Source organism: Nyctibius grandis, chromosome 10, assembly GCF_013368605.1.
Source record: "Nyctibius grandis isolate bNycGra1 chromosome 10, bNycGra1.pri, whole genome shotgun sequence".
Lineage (NCBI taxonomy): Eukaryota > Metazoa > Chordata > Aves > Nyctibiiformes > Nyctibiidae > Nyctibius > Nyctibius grandis.
In genome coordinates this window covers 12796380-12818288 of record NC_090667.1, presented here as the reverse complement: position 1 = coordinate 12818288, position 21909 = coordinate 12796380, and the positions used below count along the sequence as shown (strand labels likewise).

Here is a 21909-nt window from a genome sequence, read left to right as displayed (position 1 = left end):
GCCAACCTGAACCTCCTCTGGCGCAGCTTGAGGCTGTGTCCTCTTGTCCTATCGCTGGTTCATTTCTGTATCAATAACCTTGATATTAGTCACTATTAGTCAATATTAATCAATATTAGTCAATATTAGTCCCTATTAGTCAATATTAGTCTCTATTAGTCAATATTAATCAATATTAGTCCCTATTAGTCAATATTAGCCAATATTAGTCACTATTAGTTCCCTCCTATACTACCAATTCAAACTAATTCTCCAATTTCTGACTTCAGGGCTATAAATACCCCAGACGAAGAGGGATTTATTAATTATTTATTCTTTATTCTTTAAGATTTAGGCCCTGTCCCTATATGAACCCGGCCCCACGCTCCCTATAGCCCCCCCGCACCCCTATAACCCCTCCGGGGCCGCTGCCCCTTTAAGGCCCCGCCACGGCAGAGCCGCACCGCGCATGCGCCGCTCGGCCCCCGACGGCGCCATTGTCCCCCCTCCCGCGGGACCGGAAGTGCCCCCTCACGGGCCCCGCCATGCTGCCGTACAAGACGCAGCCAATCAGCGCGCAGAACCCCCGGCACCTCCTCCTCTGTGGGCGCCGCCATGTCTCCCTAAGACCACGTGACCAGCACTAACCAATGCGCAGGTGCATCTTTATTGGGGACGAATAAAACAGCGCGGAGGGCGGGGTCTGGGCGGGGCTACTTCCGGTTGGCGTGGGCGGTGCCCACCGCGCACTGGGCGGGGGGGGACACGGAGTTGGGGATTTGAGGACCCCCCCGCCCCCAAGGAATGGGGTTGGGGGGGTTCCCAGTTTGGGGGGGGGGGTTTGGACTGGGGGCTTGTGTCCCCCCGGTGCTGCCCCCCCGGTGCTGCCCCGCCGGCCCTTGGCCGCGCCCCCCCAGCAGGCCCCGCCCCCAGCAGGCCCCGCCCCCCGTCTGCCCAGGCCCCGCCCCTAACCCCGCCCCGCCCCTCCCCGTCGCGGCCGTTGCGCCCGGAGGGAGGGGCTGAGGCGCCGTCACGTGACGCTCAGGCGCAGTCAGGCCCCAGCGCCGCGAGGCGGCGAGGGGCGATTGGTGGAGACGTTACGGGGCGGGGCCGACGGAGCAAAGCGAGGGCTGCGATTGGTTGAGGCTCGGCCAATCGGCGCACGGCGCTCCGCAGTTTGAAGGTGCGCGGGGAAGGTGGCGGCGGCGGCTCGTCCGGCTGCGGCTCTGAGCGGCGAAATGGCGGCAGCGGCGGCCGGTGGCGGCGGCCCCGGCCCAGCCCCCTCCCGCCTACCGGTGCGCGGGGCCCGCGCCAAGCGCCCGGCGGCCGGACCGGAGGCGGCGGCGGCGCCGGAGCAGGTGAGGCGGGGGGAGGCCCCGGAGCCCCGAGCGGGCCCCGGAGCCCCGGCGCCCCGGCGCGGCCTCAGTCCCGTTCTCCCCCCACAGAAACGGGCCCGGCCCGGCCCCGCCGGGGGGGCCCGTGCTCGGGCCCCGCTCAAGGCTCTCAGCGTGGCGGCAGCGGCCAGGCCAGGTACGGGGGGAGGGTTACCGGGGTGCGGGGGCGGGGGTACCGAGATGACCGTTCCCCGGTAAATCACACCCCCCCCCGTCCCCCCAACAGCGCCCCGGAAGGCGGCATCGGCCTCGTCAGTGCCCCGGGCGGGTGAGTGACAGGGGACACCCCCCGCCGTGTCCCCTAGTGCTCCTCAACGCCCCCCCGTGTCCCCAGCCCCCCCCCATGTCGCAAGGGTCCCCCCTGCCATGTCTCCCGTGTCCCCATGGTGTCCCCAGCTCCGTCCCCGGTGTCCCCCAGGCCCTCCCTTGCCGTGTCCCCATGTCCCAACTGCCCCCGTGGTGTCCCCAACAACCCCTCGTGTCCCCTGGGCCCCCCTCCTGTGTCCCAAACCAGCCCCCCATGTCCCCGGGGCTCCCGTCCCATGTCCCCAACACCCCCTGAAGTGTCCCCAACCACCTGCCCATGTCCCCAACTGCCCCCGTGGTGCCCCCAACAGCCCCATGGTGTCCCAAACACACCCCCCCATGTCCCCTGGGTCCTCCGGGTCCCCCCATCATGTCCCAAACACTGTCCCCATGTTCCCCTGGTGCCTCCTCCCCATGTCCCCAACCCCCCTCTCCATGTTTCCCCCCGCAGGTGCCCCCCTGGCCTCCAAACGCCCCCCTTGGGACCTCAGGGGCCAACTGACCGACCTGCGAGCGGCGCTGGGGGGGTGCCGGGAGCGAGAGCGGGGACTCGACGCCGAAAACCGCGACCTCCGGCACGTGGTGGAGACCCTGCGGGGGGACGTGCGGGAGCGCGAGGCCCGCGAGAGCCACCTCGCCCTGCGCCTGCAGTGAGTGGTGGGGAACGGGGCAAAGTCCAGCTGGCGGCCGGTCACTAGCGGTGTTCCCCAGGGCTCAGTGCTGGGGCCGGTGCTGTTCAATATCTTTATAGATGATTTAGACGTAGGGATGGAGTGCACCCTCAGTGAATGTGCAGATGACCCCAAGCTGGGTGGGAGTGTGGATCTACTGGAGGGTAGGAAGGCCCTACAGAGGGATCTGGACAGGTTGGATAGATGGGCCGAGACCAACCGTGTGAGGTTCAACAAGAACAAGGGCCGGGTCTTACACTTCGGCCACAACAACCCCCCGCAGCGCTACAGGCTGGGGGAAGAGTGGTGAGAAAGAGCCCTGGGGGTGCTGATGGACAGCTGGCTAAACATAAGCCAGCAGTGTGCCCAGGTGGCCAAGGAGGCCAATGGCATCCTGGCCTCTCTCAGGACTAGTGTGGCCAGGGAAGGGATCGTCCCTCTGTGCTCGGCACTGGTGAGGCCGCACCTCGAATCCTGTGTCCAGTTGTGGGCCCCGCACTTCAAGGAAGGTGTTGAGGTGTTGGAGCAAGTGCAGAGGAGGGCGACCAAGGTGGGGAAGGGTCTGGAGAGTCTGACCTGCGAGGAACGGCTGAGGGAGCTGGGGGTGTTTAGCCTGGAGAGGAGGAGGCTCAGAGGTGACCTTAGTGCAGTCTACAACTGCCTGAAGGGAGGGTGTAGGGTCAAGGTTGGCCAGGGGAGGGTCAGGTTGGCCATCAGGAAGCATTTCTTCTCAGCAAGGGTCATCAGACACTGGAAGGGGCTGCCCAGGGAGGTGGTGGAGTCACCATCTCTGGAGGGGTTGAAGACAAGACTGGATATGGCCCTTAGTGCCCTGGTCTAGTTGACAGGGTGGTGTCAGGGCAACGGTTGGACTCGATGAGCCCAGAGGGCTCTGCCAACCTGGTTGATTCTGTGAGTGTGCGCCCCCCCAAATATCGGGGTGCTCCCCCAAAAAGTGGGGTTTAACCCCCCCCCCCAAACCCGCAGAACCCTGGAGGAGGAGGTGGCGGCGTGCCGGGAGGAGTGGGACCGCTGGCAGCGCGAGGCCGAGGGGCTGGCGGCCGCGAACCGGCAGCTGGAGGCGGAGGCGGCGCAGCGGGAGCGGGCGCTGGGGCAGGCTGAGGGGCGCGTGCGGGAGCTGACTGCCCACCTGCAGGACGCAGAGGTACGTTATGGGGGGGGGGGGGGGGGGGGCATTTGGTGGGGGCTCCCCTCTTCCCCCCGCAATGTTGGGGGCCACTTCTCCACCCCCCCAGGGCTGTTTTCTCCCAATTACCGTGTGTCGTCGTCCCCAAATTACCGTGTCCCCCCCTATAACCACTGTCCCTCCCGCCCAGGCGCAGGTGGCACAGACCCAGGCCCACCTGCAGGCCCTGGAGGAGGAGGCCGTGGCCCAGCAGCGGGCGCTGGCGCAGGGGGAGCAGCGGCTGCACGCGCTGGAGATGGAGCGGCGCCACCTGCACAACGAGCTGCAGGAGCTCAAGGTGCCCCCAACAGCCCCCCATGTTCCCTGGGCCCACTGGGGTCCCCCTCCTGTGTCCCCAACACCCCCATGGTGTCCCCAACCCCCCCCCTTGCCGCCCCCTCCCCAGGGAAACATCCGGGTGTTCTGCCGCGTGCGGCCGGTGCTGCCGCAGGAGCGGGGCCGGCAGCGGGGGCCGGGGCCCCTCCACTTCCCCCCCGGCGACGAGAGGAGCCTCGTGCTGTCCCGGCCCGAGGAGGTGAGGGGGGGCCCGGGGTTGGGGGGAACCCCACTTAATATAGGGGGTTTTGGGGCAAATCCCCTTGATTTAGGGTTTTTGGAGGGGCAAAGTTGGGTTTTGGGGGGACAAAGTGGGAGTTTTTAGGAAGAAGCTGGCAGTTTTTTTGGGGCAAAGTTGGTTTTTTTTGGGTCAAAGTTGGGTTTTTGGTGGGCCAAGTTGGGTTTTTGGTGGGCCAAGTTGGGTTTTTGGTGGGCCAAGTTGGGGTTTTTGGTGGGCCAAGTTGGGGTTTTTGGTGGGCCAAGTTGGGTTTTTTGGTGGGCCAAGTTGGGTTTTTTGGTGGGCCAAGTTGGGTTTTTTGGTGGGCCAAGTTGGGTTTTTGGTGGGCCAAGTTGGGTTTTTGGTGGGCCAAGTTGGGGTTTTTGGTGGGCCAAGTTGGGGTTTTTGGTGGGCCAAGTTGGGGTTTTTGGTGGGCCAAGTTGGGTTTTTTGGTGGGCCAAGTTGGGTTTTTTGGTGGGCCAAGTTGGGTTTTTTGGTGGGCCAGGTTGGGGGTTTTTGGTGGGCCAGGTTGGGGGTTTTTGGTGGGCCAGGTTGGGGGTTTTTGGTGGGCCAGGTTGGGGGTTTTTGGTGGGCCAGGTTGGGGGTTTTTGGGGGCCAGGTTGGGTGTTTTTGGTGGGGCCAGGTTGGGTGTTTTTGGTGGGGCCAGGTTGGGTGTTTTTGGTGGGGCCAGGTTGGGTGTTTTTGGTGGGGCCAGGTTGGGTGTTTTTGGTGGGGCCAGGTTGGGTGTTTTGTGGGCCCCAGTTGGGGTTTTTTTTTTATGGGCCCCAGTTGGGGTTTTTTTTTTGTGGGCCCAGTTGGGTGTTTTGAGGGCCAAAGTTGGGTTTTTGGTGGGGCCAGGTTGGGGGTTTTTGGTGGTCCAAGTTGGGTGTTTTTGGGGGCCAGGTTGGGTGTTTTTGGGGGCCAGGTTGGGTGTTTTTGGGGGCCAGGTTGGGTGTTTTTGGTGGGGCCAGGTTGGGTGTTTTGTGGGGCCAGGTTGGGTGTTTTGTGGGCCCCAGTTGGGGTTTTTTTTTTTGTGGGCCCCAGTTGGGGTTTTTTTTTTGTGGGCCCAGTTGGGTTTTTGGTGGGGCCAGGTTGGGTGTTTTTGGTGGGGCCAGGTTGGGTGTTTTTGGTGGGGCCAGGTTGGGTGTTTTGTGGGGCCTGGTTGGGTTTATGTGGGGCCTGGTTGGGTTTATGTGGGGCCCGGTTGGGTGTTTTTTTTGTGGGCCCAGTTGGGTGTTTTTTTGTGGGCCCAGTTGGGTGTTTTGAGGGCCCAAGTTGGGTGTTTTGAGGGCCCAAGTTGGGTTTTTGGTGGGGCAAGGTTGGGTTTTTGGTGGGCCCGGTTGGGTGTTTTTTTGGTGGGCCCGGTTGGGTGGTTTTTTGGTGGGCCAAGGTTGGGTGGTTTTTTGGTGGGCCAAGGTTGGGTGGTTTTTTGGTGGGCCAGGTTGGGTGTGTTTTTTGGCGGGCCAAGTTGGGTGTGTTTTTTGGCGGGCCAAGGTTGGGTGGTTTTTTTGGTGGGGCCAAGGTTGGGTGGTTTTTGGTGGGGCCAAGGTTGGGTGGTTTTTTTGGTGGGCCAAGGTTGGGTGGGTTTTTTGGTGGGCCCAAGGTTGGGGGGTTTTTTGGTGGGCCCAAGGTTGGGGGGTTTTTTGGTGGGCCCAAGGTTGGGGGGTTTTTTGGTGGGCCCAAGGTTGGGGGTGTTTTTGGTGGGCCCGGTTGGGGGTGTTTTTGGTGGGCCAAGTTGGGTGGTGTTTTGGTGGGCCAAGTTGGGTGGTGTTTTGGTGGGCCAAGTTGGGTGGTGTTTTGGTGGGCCCAGTTGGGTGGGTTTTGGTGGGCCCAGTTGGGTGGGTTTTTGAGGGCCAAGGTTGGGTGTTTTTGGTGGGGCCAAGGTTGGGTGGTTTTTTGGTGGGCCCAAGGTTGGGTGGTTTTTTGGTGGGCCAAGGTTGGGTTTTTGGGGTCCTCCCAACCCTCCTGCCCCCCCCCAGTCCCACGTGGGCCGCGAGTGCCGCGGCGACCTCCGCTACGAGTTCACCTTCGACCGCGTGTTCCCCCCGGACGCCTCCCAGCAGGACGTGTTCGAGGAGGTCGCGCTGCTCGTGCAGGTGGGGGCCCCCAACCCTCCCCTGAACCCCCAAATGCCCCTTTTGCCCCCCCAAATGCCCCCCCTGACGCCCCGCTCCCCCGCAGTCGGCGCTGGACGGGTACCACGTGTGCATCTTCGCCTACGGGCAGACGGGCAGCGGCAAAACCTACACGCTGGAGGGGGGCCCCGAGGGCGCGGGGGGCGACCCCGAGAGCCGGGGCGTGATCCCGCGGGCCGTGGGGCGGCTGTTCGAGGGGGCGCGGGAGCTGGCGGGCAAGGGCTGGGAGGTGAGAGGGGCTTGGGGGGGGGAATTGGGGGGTTTCGGGGCAATCGGGGGGGGGGTTTGGGGGGGAATTGGGGTAATTTTGGGGGGGAGTCGGGGGGGGTTTCGGGGGGAATGGGTTGATTTTGGGGGGAATTGGGATTTTGGGGGGGATTTTGGGGGGTGAATCGGGGTTTTGGGGGGAATCGGAGGGATTTTGGGGGGGTTTGGGGGGTGAATTGGATTTTGGGAGGGAATCGGGGGGATTTGGGGGGGTTTGAGGGGGAATTGGGATTTTGGGGGTGATTTGGGGGAATTGGGATTTTGGGGGGTCGGGGGGTTTGAGGGGGAATCGGGGGCTTTGGGGTGATTTTCGGGGGGAATCAGGGGTGTTTGGGGGGGAATCGGCAGGTTTGGGGGGGTCGGGGGGGTTTGAGGGGGGATTGGGGGGATTTGCGGTGATTTTGGGGGGAAAACGGGGAGGTTTGGGGGGAAATCGGGGGTTTGGGGGGGATTTGGGTGGGAATCGGCGGGTTTTGGGTGGGAATCGGCGGGTTTTGGGTGGGAATCGGCGGGTTTTGGGTGGGAATTGGGGGCAGTTTTGGGGGGAATTGGAGTTTTTTTGGGGGGAATTGGAGTTTTTTTGGGGGGAATTGTGATTTTTGGGGGGAAATGGGGGAGTTTGAGGGGGTTTTGGGGGGATTTTTTGGGGGAATCAGGGTTTTTTGGGGGAATCGGGGGGTTTTGGGGGAATCTAGGGGGTTTGGGGTGATTTTGGGGGGGAATCGGGGGGGTTTTGGGGAGGATCGGGGGGTTTTGGGGGGGAATTGGGATTTTGGGGGGGGATTTTGGGGATTGGGGGGTTTGAGGGGGAATTGGGATTTGGGGTGATTTTGGGGGAATCGGGGGGATTTGGGGGCGAATCGGGATTTTTGGGGGAATTGGGGTTTTTTGGGGGGGAATTGGGGGGGGTTTTGGAGGGTCAGGGGGGGTTTGAGGGGGAATCGGGGTGATTTTGGGGGGTTTTGGGGGGGAATCGGGGTGGTTTTGGGGGATCCCGGGGAGTTTTGGGGGGGAATCGGGTTTTTGGGGGATCCCGGGGGGTTTGAGGGGAAACTTTTTTTTGGGGGGGGAATTGGGGTGGATTTGGGGGGGAATCGGGGGGGGTTGGGAGGAATTGGGGGCATTTGGGGGGGGGTTGGGGGGGTTTGAGGGGGAATCAGGGGGGATTTGCGGTGATTTTGGGGGGGGGAATCGGGTCTTGGGGGGATTGGGGGGTTTTGGAGGGAATTGGGATTTGGGGGAATCAGGGGATTTGTGGGGAATTGGGGGGATTTTGGGGGGGATCAGGGGAATTGGGGGGGGTTTGGGGGGGAATTGGGGTGATTTTGGGGGGATCGGTGGGTTTTGGGGAATTAGGGGCATTTTTGGGGGTATCGCAGGGGGGTTTTGGGGGAATCTGGGGGTTTTGTGAGGGAATCGGGGAGTTTTGGGGGGTCAGGGGTGATTTTTGGGGGGAATTGGGATTTTGGGGGGAATTGGGGGCGGTTTTGGGGGGAATTGGGGTGATTTTGGGGGGATCGGTGGTTTTTGGGGGGGGATTTGTGGTGATTTTGGGGGGGAATCAGGGTTTGGGGTGATTTTGGGGGGAACTGGGATTTGGGGTGATTTTGGGGGGAATCAGGGGATTTGGGGTGATTTTGGGGGGGATTGACAGGTTTTGGAGGGGAATCGGCATTTGGGGTGACTCGGGGGGGTTTTGGGGTCCCTCACGGGGTTTGGGGTCGGGGCAGTACGATTTCAGCGTCAGCGTCCTGGAGATCTACCGCGAGGCCGTGCGGGACCTGCTGGGGGGGGGGCGGCGGGGCCGGGGGGGGCCGGCGCGGGAGCGGGGCCGGCGTGGAGCAGCGCGTACCCGTGGGCAGCGAGGAGGAGGTGGGGGCACCCCCTTATACAGCCCTCAACCCCCTCCCACCCCCTTATACAGCCCTCAACCCCCTCCCACCCCCTTATACAGCCCTAAATGCCCCCCACCCCCTTATACAGCCCTAAATCCCCCCCCACCCCCTTATACAGCCCTAAATCCCCCCCCACCCCCTTACACAGCCCTAAATGCCCCCACCCCCTATACAGCCCTCAATCCCCCCCACGCCCTTATACAGCCCTAAATCCCCCCACCCCCTTATACAGCCCTAAACCCCCCCTACCCCCTTTATAACACCCCAAATCCCCCCCACCTCTTTATAATGCCCCCTAATCCCTTCCCACCCCCCTATAACGCCCCCATTTACCTCCCCCCCCACCCTTTATAACACCCTAAATCCCCCCACCCCCCTATAAAGCCCCCATTCCCCCCCCACCCCTCTATACCACCCCGGGGGGGGTGTGGGTGGCCAGGGGGGGTCACAGGGTGCCTGTGTCCCCCCGCCCCCCCAGGTGCTGGAGCTGCTGCGCAGGGCGGGGGCGCGGCGCGCGGTGGCCCCCACGGCCAGCAACGACCGCTCGTCCCGTAGCCACGGCGTGTGCCAGCTGCACGTGCGGGGGGCGCACGCGGGGCGGGGGCTGCGCTGCCACGGTGAGGGGGGGCATTTGGGGGGACGTGGAGGGGTTTTGGGGGGTCATGGGGGCACTTGTTGGGGGCTTTTGGGGGTGCAGGGGGGTGTGGGGGGCATATGGGGGGTTGGGGGGGCATGGAGGGGTTTGGGGAGTCAAGGGGGCACTTTTAGGGGGTGTGGGGGGCTTTTGGGGGGTCAAGGGGGCCCTTTTGGGGGTGCAGGGGGGGTTTTGGGGGGCACATGGGGGCCTCTGGGGGGGCATGAAGGGGTTTTAGGGGGTGTGGGGGCTTTTGGGGGCACATGGGGACCCTTTTGGGGGGGCATGGAGGGGTTTGGGGGGGCATGGGGGGGTTTTAGGGGGTGGGGGAGATTTTGGGGGGCATGGGGGCACTTTTGAGGGGTGCAGAGGGGTGTGAGGGGCATTTGGGGTGATGTGAGGGGGTGTTGGGGGGGTTTTAGGGGGTGTGGGGGGCCTTTGGGGGGGTGTGGTGAGGTTTGGGGGGGTCATGGGGGCACTTTTGGGGGGTGTGGGGGGCACAGGGGCCTTTTGGGGTCATCCTTTGGGGGCACCCAGTTTGGGGGGGGCACCCAGGTTTTGGGGTGCCCCTTGGGGTCCCCCTTTTTGGGGCTGGATCTTTGGGGTCCTAGTTTACGGTGAGCCCCTTTCTGGGACCCCCTTTTGCCCCCTCCCTTTTTGGGGTGCCCCTTGGGGTCCCCCTTCCTTTGCCCCACACCCATTTTTGGGGTCCCCCCTTATTTTTGGGGCCCCCCATTTCTGGTGTCCCCATTTTTGGGGTTGCTGCTTTATGATGCCCCTTTTTTGGGGGCTGGGGCACCTTTGGGGTCCCCCCCCTGTTTCTGGGGTCCCCATTTTTGGGGCCCCCCATATTTTTGGGGTCCCCCCACCCTAATTTTGGGTCCCCCCCCCCCCCCAGCCGTGCTGACCCTCGTGGACCTGGCGGGCAGCGAGCGCCTCGCCCAGGGGGTGCCCAGCGCCGAGCGGCTCCGCGAGACCCAGAGCATCAACGCCAGCCTCTCCGCCCTGGGGCTCGTCATCATGGCCCTCTGCAACAAGGTCTGGGGGGGCCCTCCGGGGGGGTTTGGGGTCCCCCCTAATTTGGGGGGGGCCCCCCTGAGGGTTGGGGTCGCCCCAAAAGCCCCCTGCCCCTAATCACACGCCCCCCCCCAGTGTCTGCCCTGGGGCTGCTCATCGTGGTCTTCTCCTATAAGGTTTGGGGGGAACCCCTGGGGTTTGGGGGGGCCCTGGGGGGGTTTGGGGGGAGCTTGGGGGTTTTAGGGACCCACCCGGGTTTTAGGGACCCCCCTGAGTTTTGGGGACCCCCTAGATTTGAGGGGGGGTCCCTAAAGCCCCCCCTAAATTAATGCCCCCCCCCCCCAGCCTCTGCCCTGGGGCTGCTCAGTGTGGCCCTCTCCAACAAGGTTTGGGGGGGCCCTGGGGGCATTTGGGGGGGGCTTGGGGGGTTTTAGGGACCCACCTGGGTTTTAGGGACCCCCCTGAGTTTTGGGGACCCCCTGGATTTGAGGGGGGGGTCCCTTAAAGCCCCCCCAAATTGCCCCCCCCCCCCCCAGGAGCCCCACATTCCCTACCGCAACAGCAAGCTGACGTACCTGCTGCAGAACTACCTGGGGGGCTCGGCCAAGATGTGAGTGGGGGGGGTATTTTGGGGGGGTTGGGGGGCAGTTTTGGGGGGTTGGGGGGGGTTTTGGGGGGTTGGGGGGGGTTTGGGAGGGGTGGGGGGTTTGGGGGGCCCCCCCTGATGTCACCCCCCTCCCCCCAAAGGTTGATGTTCGTGAACATTTCGCCCTTGGAGGAGAATTTTGCTGAGAGCCTCAACTCCCTGCGCTTCGCCAGCAAGGTGGGGGGGGGGGATTTGGGGGGGCCCTGGGGGGGGATTGGGGGGAGGGGGGGATTTGGGGGGATAATTGAGGGGGAGGGGCATGTTTGGGGGTTCGGGGGGGGGGTTTGGGAAGGGGGAAGGGGGGAATTGGGGGGGTAAGAGGGTTTTGGGGGGAGGGGCGTGATGTGAGGGGGCAAGTTTGGGGGGGGTGGGTTGGGGAGGGAGTTTGGGGGGAGGGGTGGGTTTGGGGGCGCCCTTGGGGGTGATTTGGGGAGGGGGAGGGGCAGATTTGAGGGGGGGTTGGGGGTGATTTGGGGGGGGGAGTTTAGGGGGGTGTTAGGAGGGTTTTGGGGGGGCCCTTGGGGGTGGGTTTTGGGGGGAGGGGGGGTTTGGGGGGGTCCAGGGCTCCCCTCAACCCCGTGTCCCGTCCCCCCCCCCCCCCCCCAGGTGAACACGTGCGTGGTGGGCACGGCCCAGGCCAACCGGAAGTAGCCCCACCCAGGCCCCGCCCCCCGCTGTGTTTTTATTCGTCTCCAATAAAGCTGCCCCTTCAGATTGGTTAGTGCTGGTCACGTGGCCTTGGGGAAACATGGCGGCGCCCACAGACGAGGCGGTGCTGGGGGGGGGGGGGGTGTGTGCGCGCTGATTGGCTGAGTCTTGTACGGCAGCATGGCGGCGCCCATGGGGGCGCTTCCGGTCCCGCGGGAGGGGCGGGGGGCGGAGCTGCGCATGCGCGGTACGGCCGTGCCGGGGCCGGGTGTTAAAGGGGCAGCGGCCCCGCCCCCGGGGGGGATATAGGGGCTATGGGGGGGGGGGGCCATGTATAGGGCAGAGGGCTGTAGTGAGCCTATGGGGCAGCCCTATAGGGGCTGGGGGTGTGGGGGCAGGGCCCTATAGGGGGTGTGGGGCTGGGGTTATATAGGGGCAGGGCCTTATAGGGAGTGTGGGGCTGGGGTCGTTTAGGGCCTGTGGGGTTTGATATGGGAAATGTCACATAAAATGCAAATAAAGAGTGAATAAAATTACAAATCAAATTAATAACATTAAAAATAACGATTTAACGGAAATTAAATTTTTTTTGATTTCCCCCCAGCAGCCCCCTGGATCCCAGTTCTCCCGCAGTAGCTCCCCAGATCCCAGCTACCCCAGTAGCCCCTGGATCCCAGCTACCCCAGTAGCCCCCCAGATCCCAGCTACCCCAGTAGCTCCCCAGATCCCAGTTCCCACCAGTAGCCCCCATATCCCACTTCCCCCCCAGCAGCCCCCTGGATCCCAGTTCCCCCAGTAGCCCCCTGGATCCCAGTTCCCCCCCAGTAGATTCTCAGATCCCAGTTGCCCCAGTAGCCCCCAGATCCCAGTTCCCCTCAGTAGCCCCCAGCTCCCAGTAGCCCCCCAGATCCCAGTTCCCCCAGCAGCCCCACAGATCCCAGTTCCCCTCTGTAGCCCCCCAGATCCCAGTTCCCCCAGCAGCCCCACAGATCCCAGTTCCCCTCTGTAGCCCCCCAGATCCCAGTTTCCCCAGTAGCCCCTGGATCCCACTTCTCTCCCTGAAGCTCCTCAGATCCCAGTTCCCCCAGTAGCCCCCAGATCCCAGTTCCCCCAGTAGCGTCCCAGATCCCAGTTCCCACCAGTAGCGTCCCAGATCCCAGTTCCCACCCGTAGCCCCCAGATCCCAGTTCCCCCCCCAGTAGCCCCCAGATGCCAGTTCCTCCAGTAACACCCTAGATCCCAGTCCCCCCAGTAGCCCCCATATCCCACTTCCCCCCCAGTAGCTCCCCAGATCCCAGTGCCCCCAGTAACCCCCTGGATCCCAGTTCCCCCAGTAGCCCCCTGGATCCCACTTCCCCCAGTAGCCCCACAGATCCCAGTTCCCCTCTGTAGCCCCCTAGATCCCAGTTCCCCCAGTAGCCCCTAGGTCCCAGTTCCCCCAGTAGCCCCTGGATCCCAGTTCCCCCAGACCTTGGCGATGGGGGTCTCCAATCACCCCCCAGCACCCTTTGGTGCCGCCCCCCCAGGTGCTGGTGGGGGAGGGGGGGTCTGGGTGCTGGGGGAGGGGGGACCAGATGCCCTGGTCCTGCCCAGGCGCTGCCAGACACTGCGCAGGCAGCGGGCAGGCAGCACCCGCCCAGGTAGGGACCAGTACAGGGGGGTTACTGGGACCAGTACAGGGGGGATACAGGGACCAGTTCATAGGGGCAATGGTGGGACCAGTTCAGGGGGATACTGGGACCAGTTCGGGGGGCATACGGGGACCAGTAGAGGAGGGATGCTGCGAGGAGATGAAGGGCGGGGTGGGGCTGATGGGACCAGCTGAGGGCAAGAGTGGGTTACTGGGACCAGTTCAGGGGGGATACTGGGACCAGTTCAGAGGGGATACTGGGAGGAGATCAGGGGGAGGATGCTGGAACCAGTTCAGGGGGGATACAGGGACCAGTTCAGTCCTGGGTGGGTGCTGGGACCAGTTCAGGGGGAATACTGGGACCAGTTCAGGGGGGATACTGGGAAGAGATCAAGGGGAGGATGCTGGAACCAGTTCAGGTTCGATATTGGGACCAGTTCATCGGGAATAGATGGACCAGTTCAGGTCTGGGTGGGTACTGGGACCAGTTCCAGCCAAGAATGGGTGCTGGGACCAGTTCAGGTTGGATACTGGGACCAGTTCAGACCAGGGTGGATGCTAGCACCAGTTTAGGGTGGATATTGGGACCAGTTTAGGCTGGGGGTGGATACTGGGACCAATCCAGAGGAGATACTGGGACCAGTTCAGGCTGGGTGCTGGCATCAGTCCCAGGGTGGGAGAGTGCTGGGCCCAGTTCAGGGGGGTTACTGGTCCCAGTGGGTGCTGGGCGGGGCCCAGTAACGGGGTGTCTGGTCGCAGGGACCGTCGGCGCTGGGGGGGGCCATGGGGCAGAGGCAGGCGGCTGCAGCCCCCAGTGGGGACCAGGGTACAGGGGGCACTGGGGGGGACTGGGGGGGGCTGGGGGGACTGGAATGGGAGTATGAGGGCAGTGGGGGGACAGGGGGGGGACTGTGATAGGGATATGGGGGGATTGGGAGGGACTGGGATGTGGGTATGGGGGAACTGGGAGGGACTGAGGGGGACTGGGAGGGACCGCGATGGGGGTAGGGGGGGACTGGGGGGAATGGAAGGGACTGGGATTGGGGTGTGGGGGAACTGGGAGGGACTAGGGGAACTGGGAGGGACTGGGGAGGACTGGGAGGGACTGAGATGGTGGTATGGGGGGACTGGGAGGGACTGAGGGGGACTGGGAGGGACTGGGGAGGACTGGGAGTGACTGGGGGAACTGGGGGGACTGGGATGGTGGTATGGGGGGACTGGGGGAACTTGGGGGACTGGTTTGGGCGAGCTGTGGGGGCCAACGGGGCCCATGGTGGGGGGTCCCCTCACCCCCCGCGTCCCCCCCCGCCCCCAGGGGACCCCCCCGCGGGGGGCCCGGGGCCGTCGCCGCTCGAGCGGGGGCTCCACGCCCTCGTGGACACCTTCTACCGGTACGCGCGGGCCGGGGGGGGCGGGGAGCCCACGCTGGACCCCCCCGCCTTCCAGCGCCTGCTGCACCGCGAGCTGGGCCACCAGCTCTCCGTGAGTGGCCACCGGGGCGGGGGGGCCCGGGGGGGCCTCAGGGTGGCCCTATGGCTCCTGGGGCCCCCACGTCCATCCCCAGCCCTGGTATCCCCCGACGTGACCCCCCGTGTCCCTCCACGTGTCCTCAGGGTGTTCCCAGGGCATCCTTCCATGTGTCCCCGTGTTCCCCAGTGTCCCCATGTCCATCCCCTGCCACGGGATCCCTCCACGTGGCCCCAGGTTGGCCCCAGGGTGTCCCTCCACGTGTCCCCATGGCCCCTGGGTCCCCACGTCCATCCCCTGCCCCCGTGTCCCCACAGTGTCCCTCCATGTGTCCCCACCACCTTTGTGGCCCCATGTCCATCCCCTGCCACAGTGTCCCTCCACATGTCTCAGTGTCCCCCCCCCGTCCCCACATCCATCCCCTGCCCCGGCATCCCTCCATGTGTCCTTGTATCCCACGGTGTCCCTCCACATGTCCCCAGGGTGTCCCTCCGTGTGTCCCTGTGTCCCCACAGCGTCCCTCCACCTGTCCCCACGTCCCCAGCCCCACGTCCCCCTTGCCAGCCATGGGAACAATCCACAAGCGGTGTCACCACCTCCCCAGCTGTCCCCACGTCCCCTCCTGTCCCTGCCTGCCCCATGTGCCCCCAGCGTGTCCCTCCACGTGTCCCCATGTCCCCAGCCCCATGTCCCCCTGCCCTGCCACAGAACATGGCCAGAAGTGGGGTCACCATCTCCCCCCCATAACCACGTCCCCATGGTCTCCCCCCACACGTCCTCCATGTCCCCATGGCATCCCCCCACATGTCCCCACGTCCCCCTGCCCAGCCTTGGCACCCATCCACCACCAGTGCCACCACCTCACCACCCATCCCCATGTCCCTGTGTCCCCCTTGGCCAGCCCCATGTCCCCCGGGCTGTCCCCATGTTCCCTCGGCCATGCCTGTGTCCCGTTGGCCATCTGCGAGTCCCTCTCAACTGTCCCCGTGTCCCCCTGGGCCATCCCCCTGTCCCGTTGGCCATCCCTGTGTCCCTGTGTCCTCCCCGGCCATCCCCGTGTCCCCATGTCCCCCTTGGCCAGCCCCGTGTCCACTGGGCCGTCCCCATGTCCCTCCGGCTCTCCCCATGTCCCCGTGTCCCCCTGAGCCGTCCCGGTGTCCCCGTGTCCCCCTGGGCCGTCCCGGTGTCCCCATGTCCCCCTGCCCACCCCTGCCCGCAGGACACGGGCCAGCCCCAGGCGGTGGCCGCCATCTTCAAGCTCCTGGACGTCAACAAGGACCGGCGCATCTCCTTCAACGAGTACTGGCAGCTGGTGGCCTGGCTCTGCCACGTCCTGCGCCACCGCCACTACGGCCCCGCGCCCACCCCCCCGCTGCCGGCCCTCTGCGGGGACCCCCAAGTGCCCCCCGACGCTGCCGCGCCGGCCCCAGCCCACGGGGACCAGTGACCCCGGCCACGGGGGACAGGGCCGGGGACGTCCCCAGGGCCAGTGACCCCTGAGCCCCCACCCCGGTGCCACCCCGAGGGGGCGGGAAATGTTCCGGAGTGACAATAAAAATGAGGCGCAAAGGAACCGTCGGGGTGGGGAAGGGGCGAGCGTGCGGCTGGGGGGGGCGGCAGCGGTGGGGGCTGCCCCATAGGGCCCCTGCCCCATAGGGACCCCTCTGTGCCCCATAGGGACCTCCTATCCCCATAGGGACCCCCCTCCCCATAGGGACCCTCCCCATAGGGACCTCCCTGCCCCACTGGGACCCCCCTGCCCCATAGGGACCTCCCTGCCCCATGGGGACCTCCCTGCCCCAAGGGGACCCCTCTGCCCCACAGGGACCCTCTGTGCCCCATAGGGACTCCTCTGCTCCACAGGGACCCCCCTGCCCCACAGGGACCCCTCTGCCCCATAGCCCCCCTGTTGCTTCCCCTCGTCCCAGGCAGCTCAGGGGTTCCCGGGGAGGGGGGGCACAGTGCTTCCCTGGCCACGCCCCCCACAAGACCACGCCTCCCACAAGACCACGCCCCCCCCAGACCCCGCCCCCTTCGGACTCATCCCTGACCCCGCCCAGACTCTGGCCCCGCCCATCTCAGGGCCCGCCCTCCCCCAGCCCCGCCCACTGATCAGGCCCCGCCCCCAGCCCAGCTCCATTCATGCCGTGGCCCAGGCCCCGCCCCCTCCCAGGCCCCGCCCCCTCCCAGGCTCCACCCCCCGGGGCAGGAGAAGGCTCCCTGTGGGGCAATGGGGAGCTGCTGTGGGGCAGGAGGGTCCCTGGGGGGGGCAGGAGGGGCCCTATGGGGCAGAGGAGGACCCTATGGGGCAGGGGGGTCCCTATGGGGCAGGGGAGGACCCTATGGGGCAGGGGGGTCTATATGGGGCAGGAGAAGACCCTATGGGGCAGGGGGGGTCCCTGTGGGGCAAGGGGGGTGCCTGTGGGACAGGGAGGTCCCCATGGGGCAGAGGGGTCCCTGTGGGGCAGGGAATTCCCTATGGGGCAGGGGGCCCTATGGGGAGGGTTCCTATGGGGCAGAGGGCCCCTATGGGGCAGAGGGTCCCTGTGGGGCACAGAGGGTCCCTGTGGGGCAGGGGGGTCCCTATGGGGCAGGGAGGTCCCTATGGGGCAAGGGGGTCCCTACAGGAAAGTGAGTTCCCTATGGGGCAGGGGGGTCCCTATAGGGCACAGAGGGTCCCTGTGCGACAGGGAGGTCCCTATGGGACACAGAGGGGTCCCTATGGGGCAGGGGGCCCTATGGGGCAGCCCCCACCGCTGCCGCCCCCCCCCACAGCCCCACGCTCGCCCCTTCCCCACCCCGACGGTCCCTTTGCACCTCGTTTTTATTGTCACTCCGGGACATTTCCCGTCCCCGACGGGTCCGGGGGACATTTCCCACCCCCCCCCCCCAGCACCCAGCGCCCCCCCGGGGGCGGGCAGGGGGCCGGGGACGTCCCCGTGGGGCCTGGGTCACCCCGTCACCGCTGCACGTGGGGCTGGGGTCACCTCGGCCCCCCCGACCCGCTGCCGGGCGTGATTTGGGGTCAAAGCCGCAGGAATTGGGGCACCCGCCGGCCCTGGGGCCCTCGGGGTGCCACCGGGGTGGGGGCTCAGGGGCCACCGGCCCTGGGGACGTCCCTGGCCCTGTCCCCCGTGGCCGGGGTCACTGGTCCCCGTGGGCTGGGGCCGGCGTGGCAGCGTCGGGGGACACTTGGGGGTCCCCGCAGAGGGCCGGCAGCGGGGGGGCAGGCGCGGGGCCGTAGTGGCGGTGGCGCAGGACGTGGCAGAGCCAGGCCACCAGCTGCCAGTACTCGTCGAAGGAGATGCGCCGGTCCTTGTTGACGTCCAGGAGCTTGAAGATGGCGGCCACCGCCTGGGGCTGGCCCGTGTCCTGCGGGCAGGGGTGGGCAGGGGGACACGGGGACACTGGGACGGCCCAGGGGGACACGGGGACATGGGGACGGCTCAGGGGGACACGGGGACATGGGGAGAGCCAGAGGGACATGGGGACACGGGGACAGCCCAGGGGGACATGGGGACACGGGGCTGGCCCAGGGGGACACAAGGAGATGGGGATGGCCAAGGGGAACATGGGGACACCAGGAGAGCCGGAGGGATATGGGGATGGCCAAGGGGACACGGGGCTGGCCAAGGGGGATATGGGGACATGGGGATGGCCCAGGGGGACATGGGGACAGCCAAGGGGACACGGGGATGGCTGAGGGGACATGGGGATGGCTGAGGAGGGACATGGGGAAATGGGGTTGGCTGGAGGGGACACGAGGACATGGGGACAGGTGAGGGGTCACAGGGATGGCTGAGGGGGACATGGGGACATGGGGATGGCCGGGGAGGACACGGGGACACAGGGATGGCCAAGGGGACACGGGGACAGGGGGACGGCCCAGGGGGACATGGGGACAGCCAAGGGGACACGGAGATGGCTGAGGGGGACATGGGGACATGGGGTTGGCCGGGGAGGACACAGGGACACAGGGGTGGCCGAGGGGACATGAGAACATGGGGACAGCCCAGGGGACATGGGGCTGGCCAAGGGGGACACAGGGACATGGGGATGGGTGGTGAGGTGGTGGCACTGGTTGTGGATGGGTGCCAAGGCTGGGCAGGGGGACATGGGGACATGTGGGGGGATGCCATGGGGACATGGAGGACGTGTGGGGGGACACCATGGGTATGTAGGGACATAGGGACAGGTGGTGACCCCACTCATGGCCACGTCCCATGGCAGGGCAGGGGGACATGGGGCTGGGGACATGGGGACACGTGGAGGGACACAAGGGCAGGGGATGAACGTGGGGCCCCAGGAGCCATAGGGACACCCCGGGGCCCCCCCCCCGCCCCGGTGGCCACTCACGGAGAGTTGGTGGCCCAGCTCGCGGTGCAGCAGGCGCTGGAAGGCGGGGGGGTCCAGCGTGGGCTCCCCGCCCCCCCTGGCCTGTGCGTACCGGTAGAAGGTGTCCACGAGGGCGTGGAGCCCCCGCTCGAGCGGCGACGGCCCCGGGCCCCCCGCGGGGGGGTCCCCTGGGGGGGGGGACGCGGGGGTGAGGGGACAGGGGACCCCCACCATGGGCCCCGTTGGCCCCACAGCTCGCCCAAACCAGTCCCCCCAGTTCACCCAGTCCCTCCCAGTCCCCCCCAGTCCCCCCAGTCCCCTTTCCCAGTCCCTCCCAGTGCCCCCAGTCCCCCATCCCAGTCCCTCCCAGTCCTCCCCAGTCCCTCCCAGTTCCCCCAGTTCCTCCCAGTTCCCCCACACCCCCATCCCGGACCCTCCCAGTCCCTCCCAGTTCCCCCACACCCCCATCCCACTCCCTCCCAGTCCCTCCCAGTCCCCCTCAGTCCCTCCCAGTTCACCCACACCCCCATCCCAGTCCCTCCCAGTCCCACTCAGTCCCTCCCAGTTCCCCCAGTATCTCCCTCCCAGTCCCTCCCAGCCCTTCCAGTTCCCCCAGTCTCCCTTCCAGTCCCTCCCAATCTCCCCTGTCTCCCCTCCCACTCCCTTCCAGTCCCCCTAGTCTCCCTCCCAGTCCCCCCCAGTCCCCCCTGTCCCCCATACCCCCATCCCTGTCCCCCCCAGTCCCTCCCAGTCCCCCCCATGTCCCCATCCTTATCACCCCCAGTCCCTCCCAGTCCCTCCCAATCCCCCCATCCCTGTCCCCCCTTTTCCGTGTCCCCCTCCACCACCACCCCCCCCTCCCCCTGCCCCCCCCCATCGTGTCCCCTCTGTCCCCACCCCCCAGCCATGTCCCCATTACCGCTGGCCTCCGGGGTGGTGGCACCCCCCTGGCTCTGCCCCATGTCACACTAACGAGGCCCTGCCATAACGAGCAACCTCATTACCAGCTCCCCCCATTCCAATCCCAGTGCTCCCAGTATCCCCAGTAAGACCCACTCACTGGGACGGAACCGCGGTGCCCAAGGGCACCCCAGGGTCACTCTGGGGACGGGCTCAGCCACGTGGCCTCGGCTATTCCTGGCCACTGGCACCCCCCACTTGGTGGCTCTGGTGACAGCTGCCACCACCCTGCCCAGACGCTGCCCCCCCCCCCCCCCAGCCCCCCATAATCCCAAATCCACCTGAATTCACCCCAAAAATAACCCACGACGTTGGGAACAGCCAATGGGGACACTCGCCCCGGCCCCTGGTAATTAGCGGCGCTAATTTGGGGACAAATCAGGGGATTTTGGGGCTCATCTTGTGCCTTTGGCCAACGGATGCCCTGAAATTGCGCGTTATTGACACCAAATTGCCCATTTTTGGGTTTTTTCCCCTCGATTCACAACCGCCATCGGTTAAAAGGCATTAATGACTTTTAAAAATTAATATTAAATAATATTAATTAACCCAGTCCAGATTAGCAGGAATCTAGCCCGGATTTGCAAGGATCCAGCCCAGATTAGCAGGGATCCAGCCTGGATTAGCAGGGATCCAGCCCAGATTAGCAGGGATCCAGACCAGATTTGCCAGGATCCAACCCAGATTAGCAGGAATCCAGACCGAATTAGCAGGTATCCAGCCCAGATTTGCAGGGATCTATCCCGGATTAGCAGGTATCCAGCCCAGATTTGCAAGGATCCAGCCCGGATTAGCAGGTATCCAGCACGGATTTGCAAGGATCCAGCCCGGATTAGCAGGTATCCAGCACGGATTAGCAAGGATCCAGCCCAGATTAGCAGGAATCCAGCGCAGATTTGCATCCAGCACCTGCACCCCAGCTCACAGTAGGACCCTCCCCAAACTGGGGGGGTGCGAGGGGCCACCCCCTCATTAATATTAATTAATATTAATGAATCAGGAGGCGGTGGTGCTCCGTGACGGCCTCTTTTTGTCCCTCCGCGATGGGTGAACGTGCGTTGGTGTCTTCTCCGCTGTCTCGTATGAGGGTTGTGCACCATGGTGGGGGGGGACACCCCCGCACCCAGCGGAGACACCCCCCCCCCCCAAAAACCAAGAGGAAACCCCCCCGTTTGACCCGAACCCGCCTAATCCCGTGGCCAGCGGGTGGGAAGCGTCGCAGGGCGCCTCTTTTTCCACCCCGGCGCCGCGTTGAGCCGCCCCCGCCCGGAAACTCGGAACCGCGATCGGATGCAGAAAGCTCCGGAAACGTCGTTTCGAATCCTCGGGGTGATCGGCAAAAAGTGGGGGGGGGCACCAGCGGATCCCCCCGTGGCGAGCGGCAGAGGCGGTTGGCTCCTTGCCCGGCGCCGGTGGCAGGATGAGGGGGTGGCCCCTCGCACCTCCCCCCCGCCCCGAGCTTGGGGAGGGCCCCGCTGTGAGCTGGGGTGCAGGTGCTGGATGCAAATCTGCGCTGGATTCCTGCTGATCTGGGCTGGATCCTTGCAAATCCGTGCTGGATAGCTGCTAATCCGGGCTGGATCCTTGCAGAGAGACGTTGCATCTGCACTGGATCCCTGCACTGGATCCCTGCTAATCTGAGCTGGATACTTGCAAATCTGTGCGGGATCCTTGCAAATCCACACAACACCCTTGCAAATCCACGCTAGATCCTTGCAAATCCACCCTGGATCCTTGCAAATCCATTCTGGATCCTTGCAAATCCATGTTGGATCCTTGCAAATCCACACTGGATCCTTGCAAATCCATGTTGGGTCCTTGCAAACCCACACTGGATCCCTGCAAAATCCATGTTGGATCCTTGCAAATCCTTGTTGGATCCTTGCAAATCCATTCTGGATCCTTGCAAATCCACACTGGATCCCTGCAAATCCACGCCGGATCCTTGCAAATCCACGCCGGATCCTTGCAAATCCATGTTGCATCCTTGCAAATCCACACTGGATCCCCGCAAATCCACCCTGGATCCCTGCAAATCCATGTTGGGTCCTTGCAAATCCACACTGGATACTTGCAAATCCATGTTAAATCCTTGCAAATCCACACCAAATCCCTACAAATCCACACCAGATCCTTGCAAATCCTTGTTGGATCCTTGAAAATCCATGTTGGATCCTTGCAAATCC

The 21909-nt window shown here is 64.9% G+C and overlaps 2 protein-coding genes across 2 annotated transcripts; one reads left to right on the top strand and one right to left on the bottom strand.

Moving 5' to 3' along the window:
- The first annotated feature begins 1217 nt into the window (after window positions 1–1217).
- On the top strand, window positions 1218–11384 carry KIFC1 (kinesin family member C1). The gene is given in 16 exon segments (XM_068409286.1): window positions 1218–1337; window positions 1425–1509; window positions 1600–1641; window positions 2131–2329; window positions 3338–3515; window positions 3688–3834; window positions 3943–4071; window positions 6069–6185; window positions 6271–6453; window positions 8222–8304; window positions 8306–8363; window positions 8865–9003; window positions 9919–10058; window positions 10574–10647; window positions 10785–10860; window positions 11290–11384. Coding segments are annotated over 16 exon segments (1815 nt in total). The 3' UTR covers window positions 11335–11384.
- A 5850-nt stretch (window positions 11385–17234) lies between these two features.
- On the bottom strand, window positions 17235–19913 carry LOC137668235 (protein S100-A16-like). Its single transcript, XM_068409614.1, has 4 exons — window positions 19824–19913; window positions 19683–19742; window positions 18785–18951; window positions 17235–17800 (listed from the first exon to the last, which is right to left on the bottom strand). The coding sequence occupies exons 2-4, from the start codon at window positions 19723–19725 to the stop codon at window positions 17573–17575; spliced, it is 438 nt and encodes a 145-aa protein (XP_068265715.1). The 5' UTR covers window positions 19726–19742; window positions 19824–19913; the 3' UTR covers window positions 17235–17572.
- Between the last annotated feature and the right edge of the window lie 1996 nt (window positions 19914–21909).

Bases quoted from the DNA above. Each gene is read 5' to 3' on its own strand.
- LOC137668235 (XM_068409614.1), bottom strand. From the start codon at position 19,725: ATGGGGCAGAGCCAGGGGGGTGCCACCACCCCGGAGGCCAGCG. The intron at 18,952-19,682 runs GTAATGGGGACA...CCCCCCCCCCAG, and splicing joins CACCACCCCGGAGGCCAGCG to GGGACCCCCCCGCGGGGGGC. The intron at 17,801-18,784 runs GTGAGTGGCCAC...CCCTGCCCGCAG, and splicing joins AGCTGGGCCACCAACTCTCC to GACACGGGCCAGCCCCAGGC.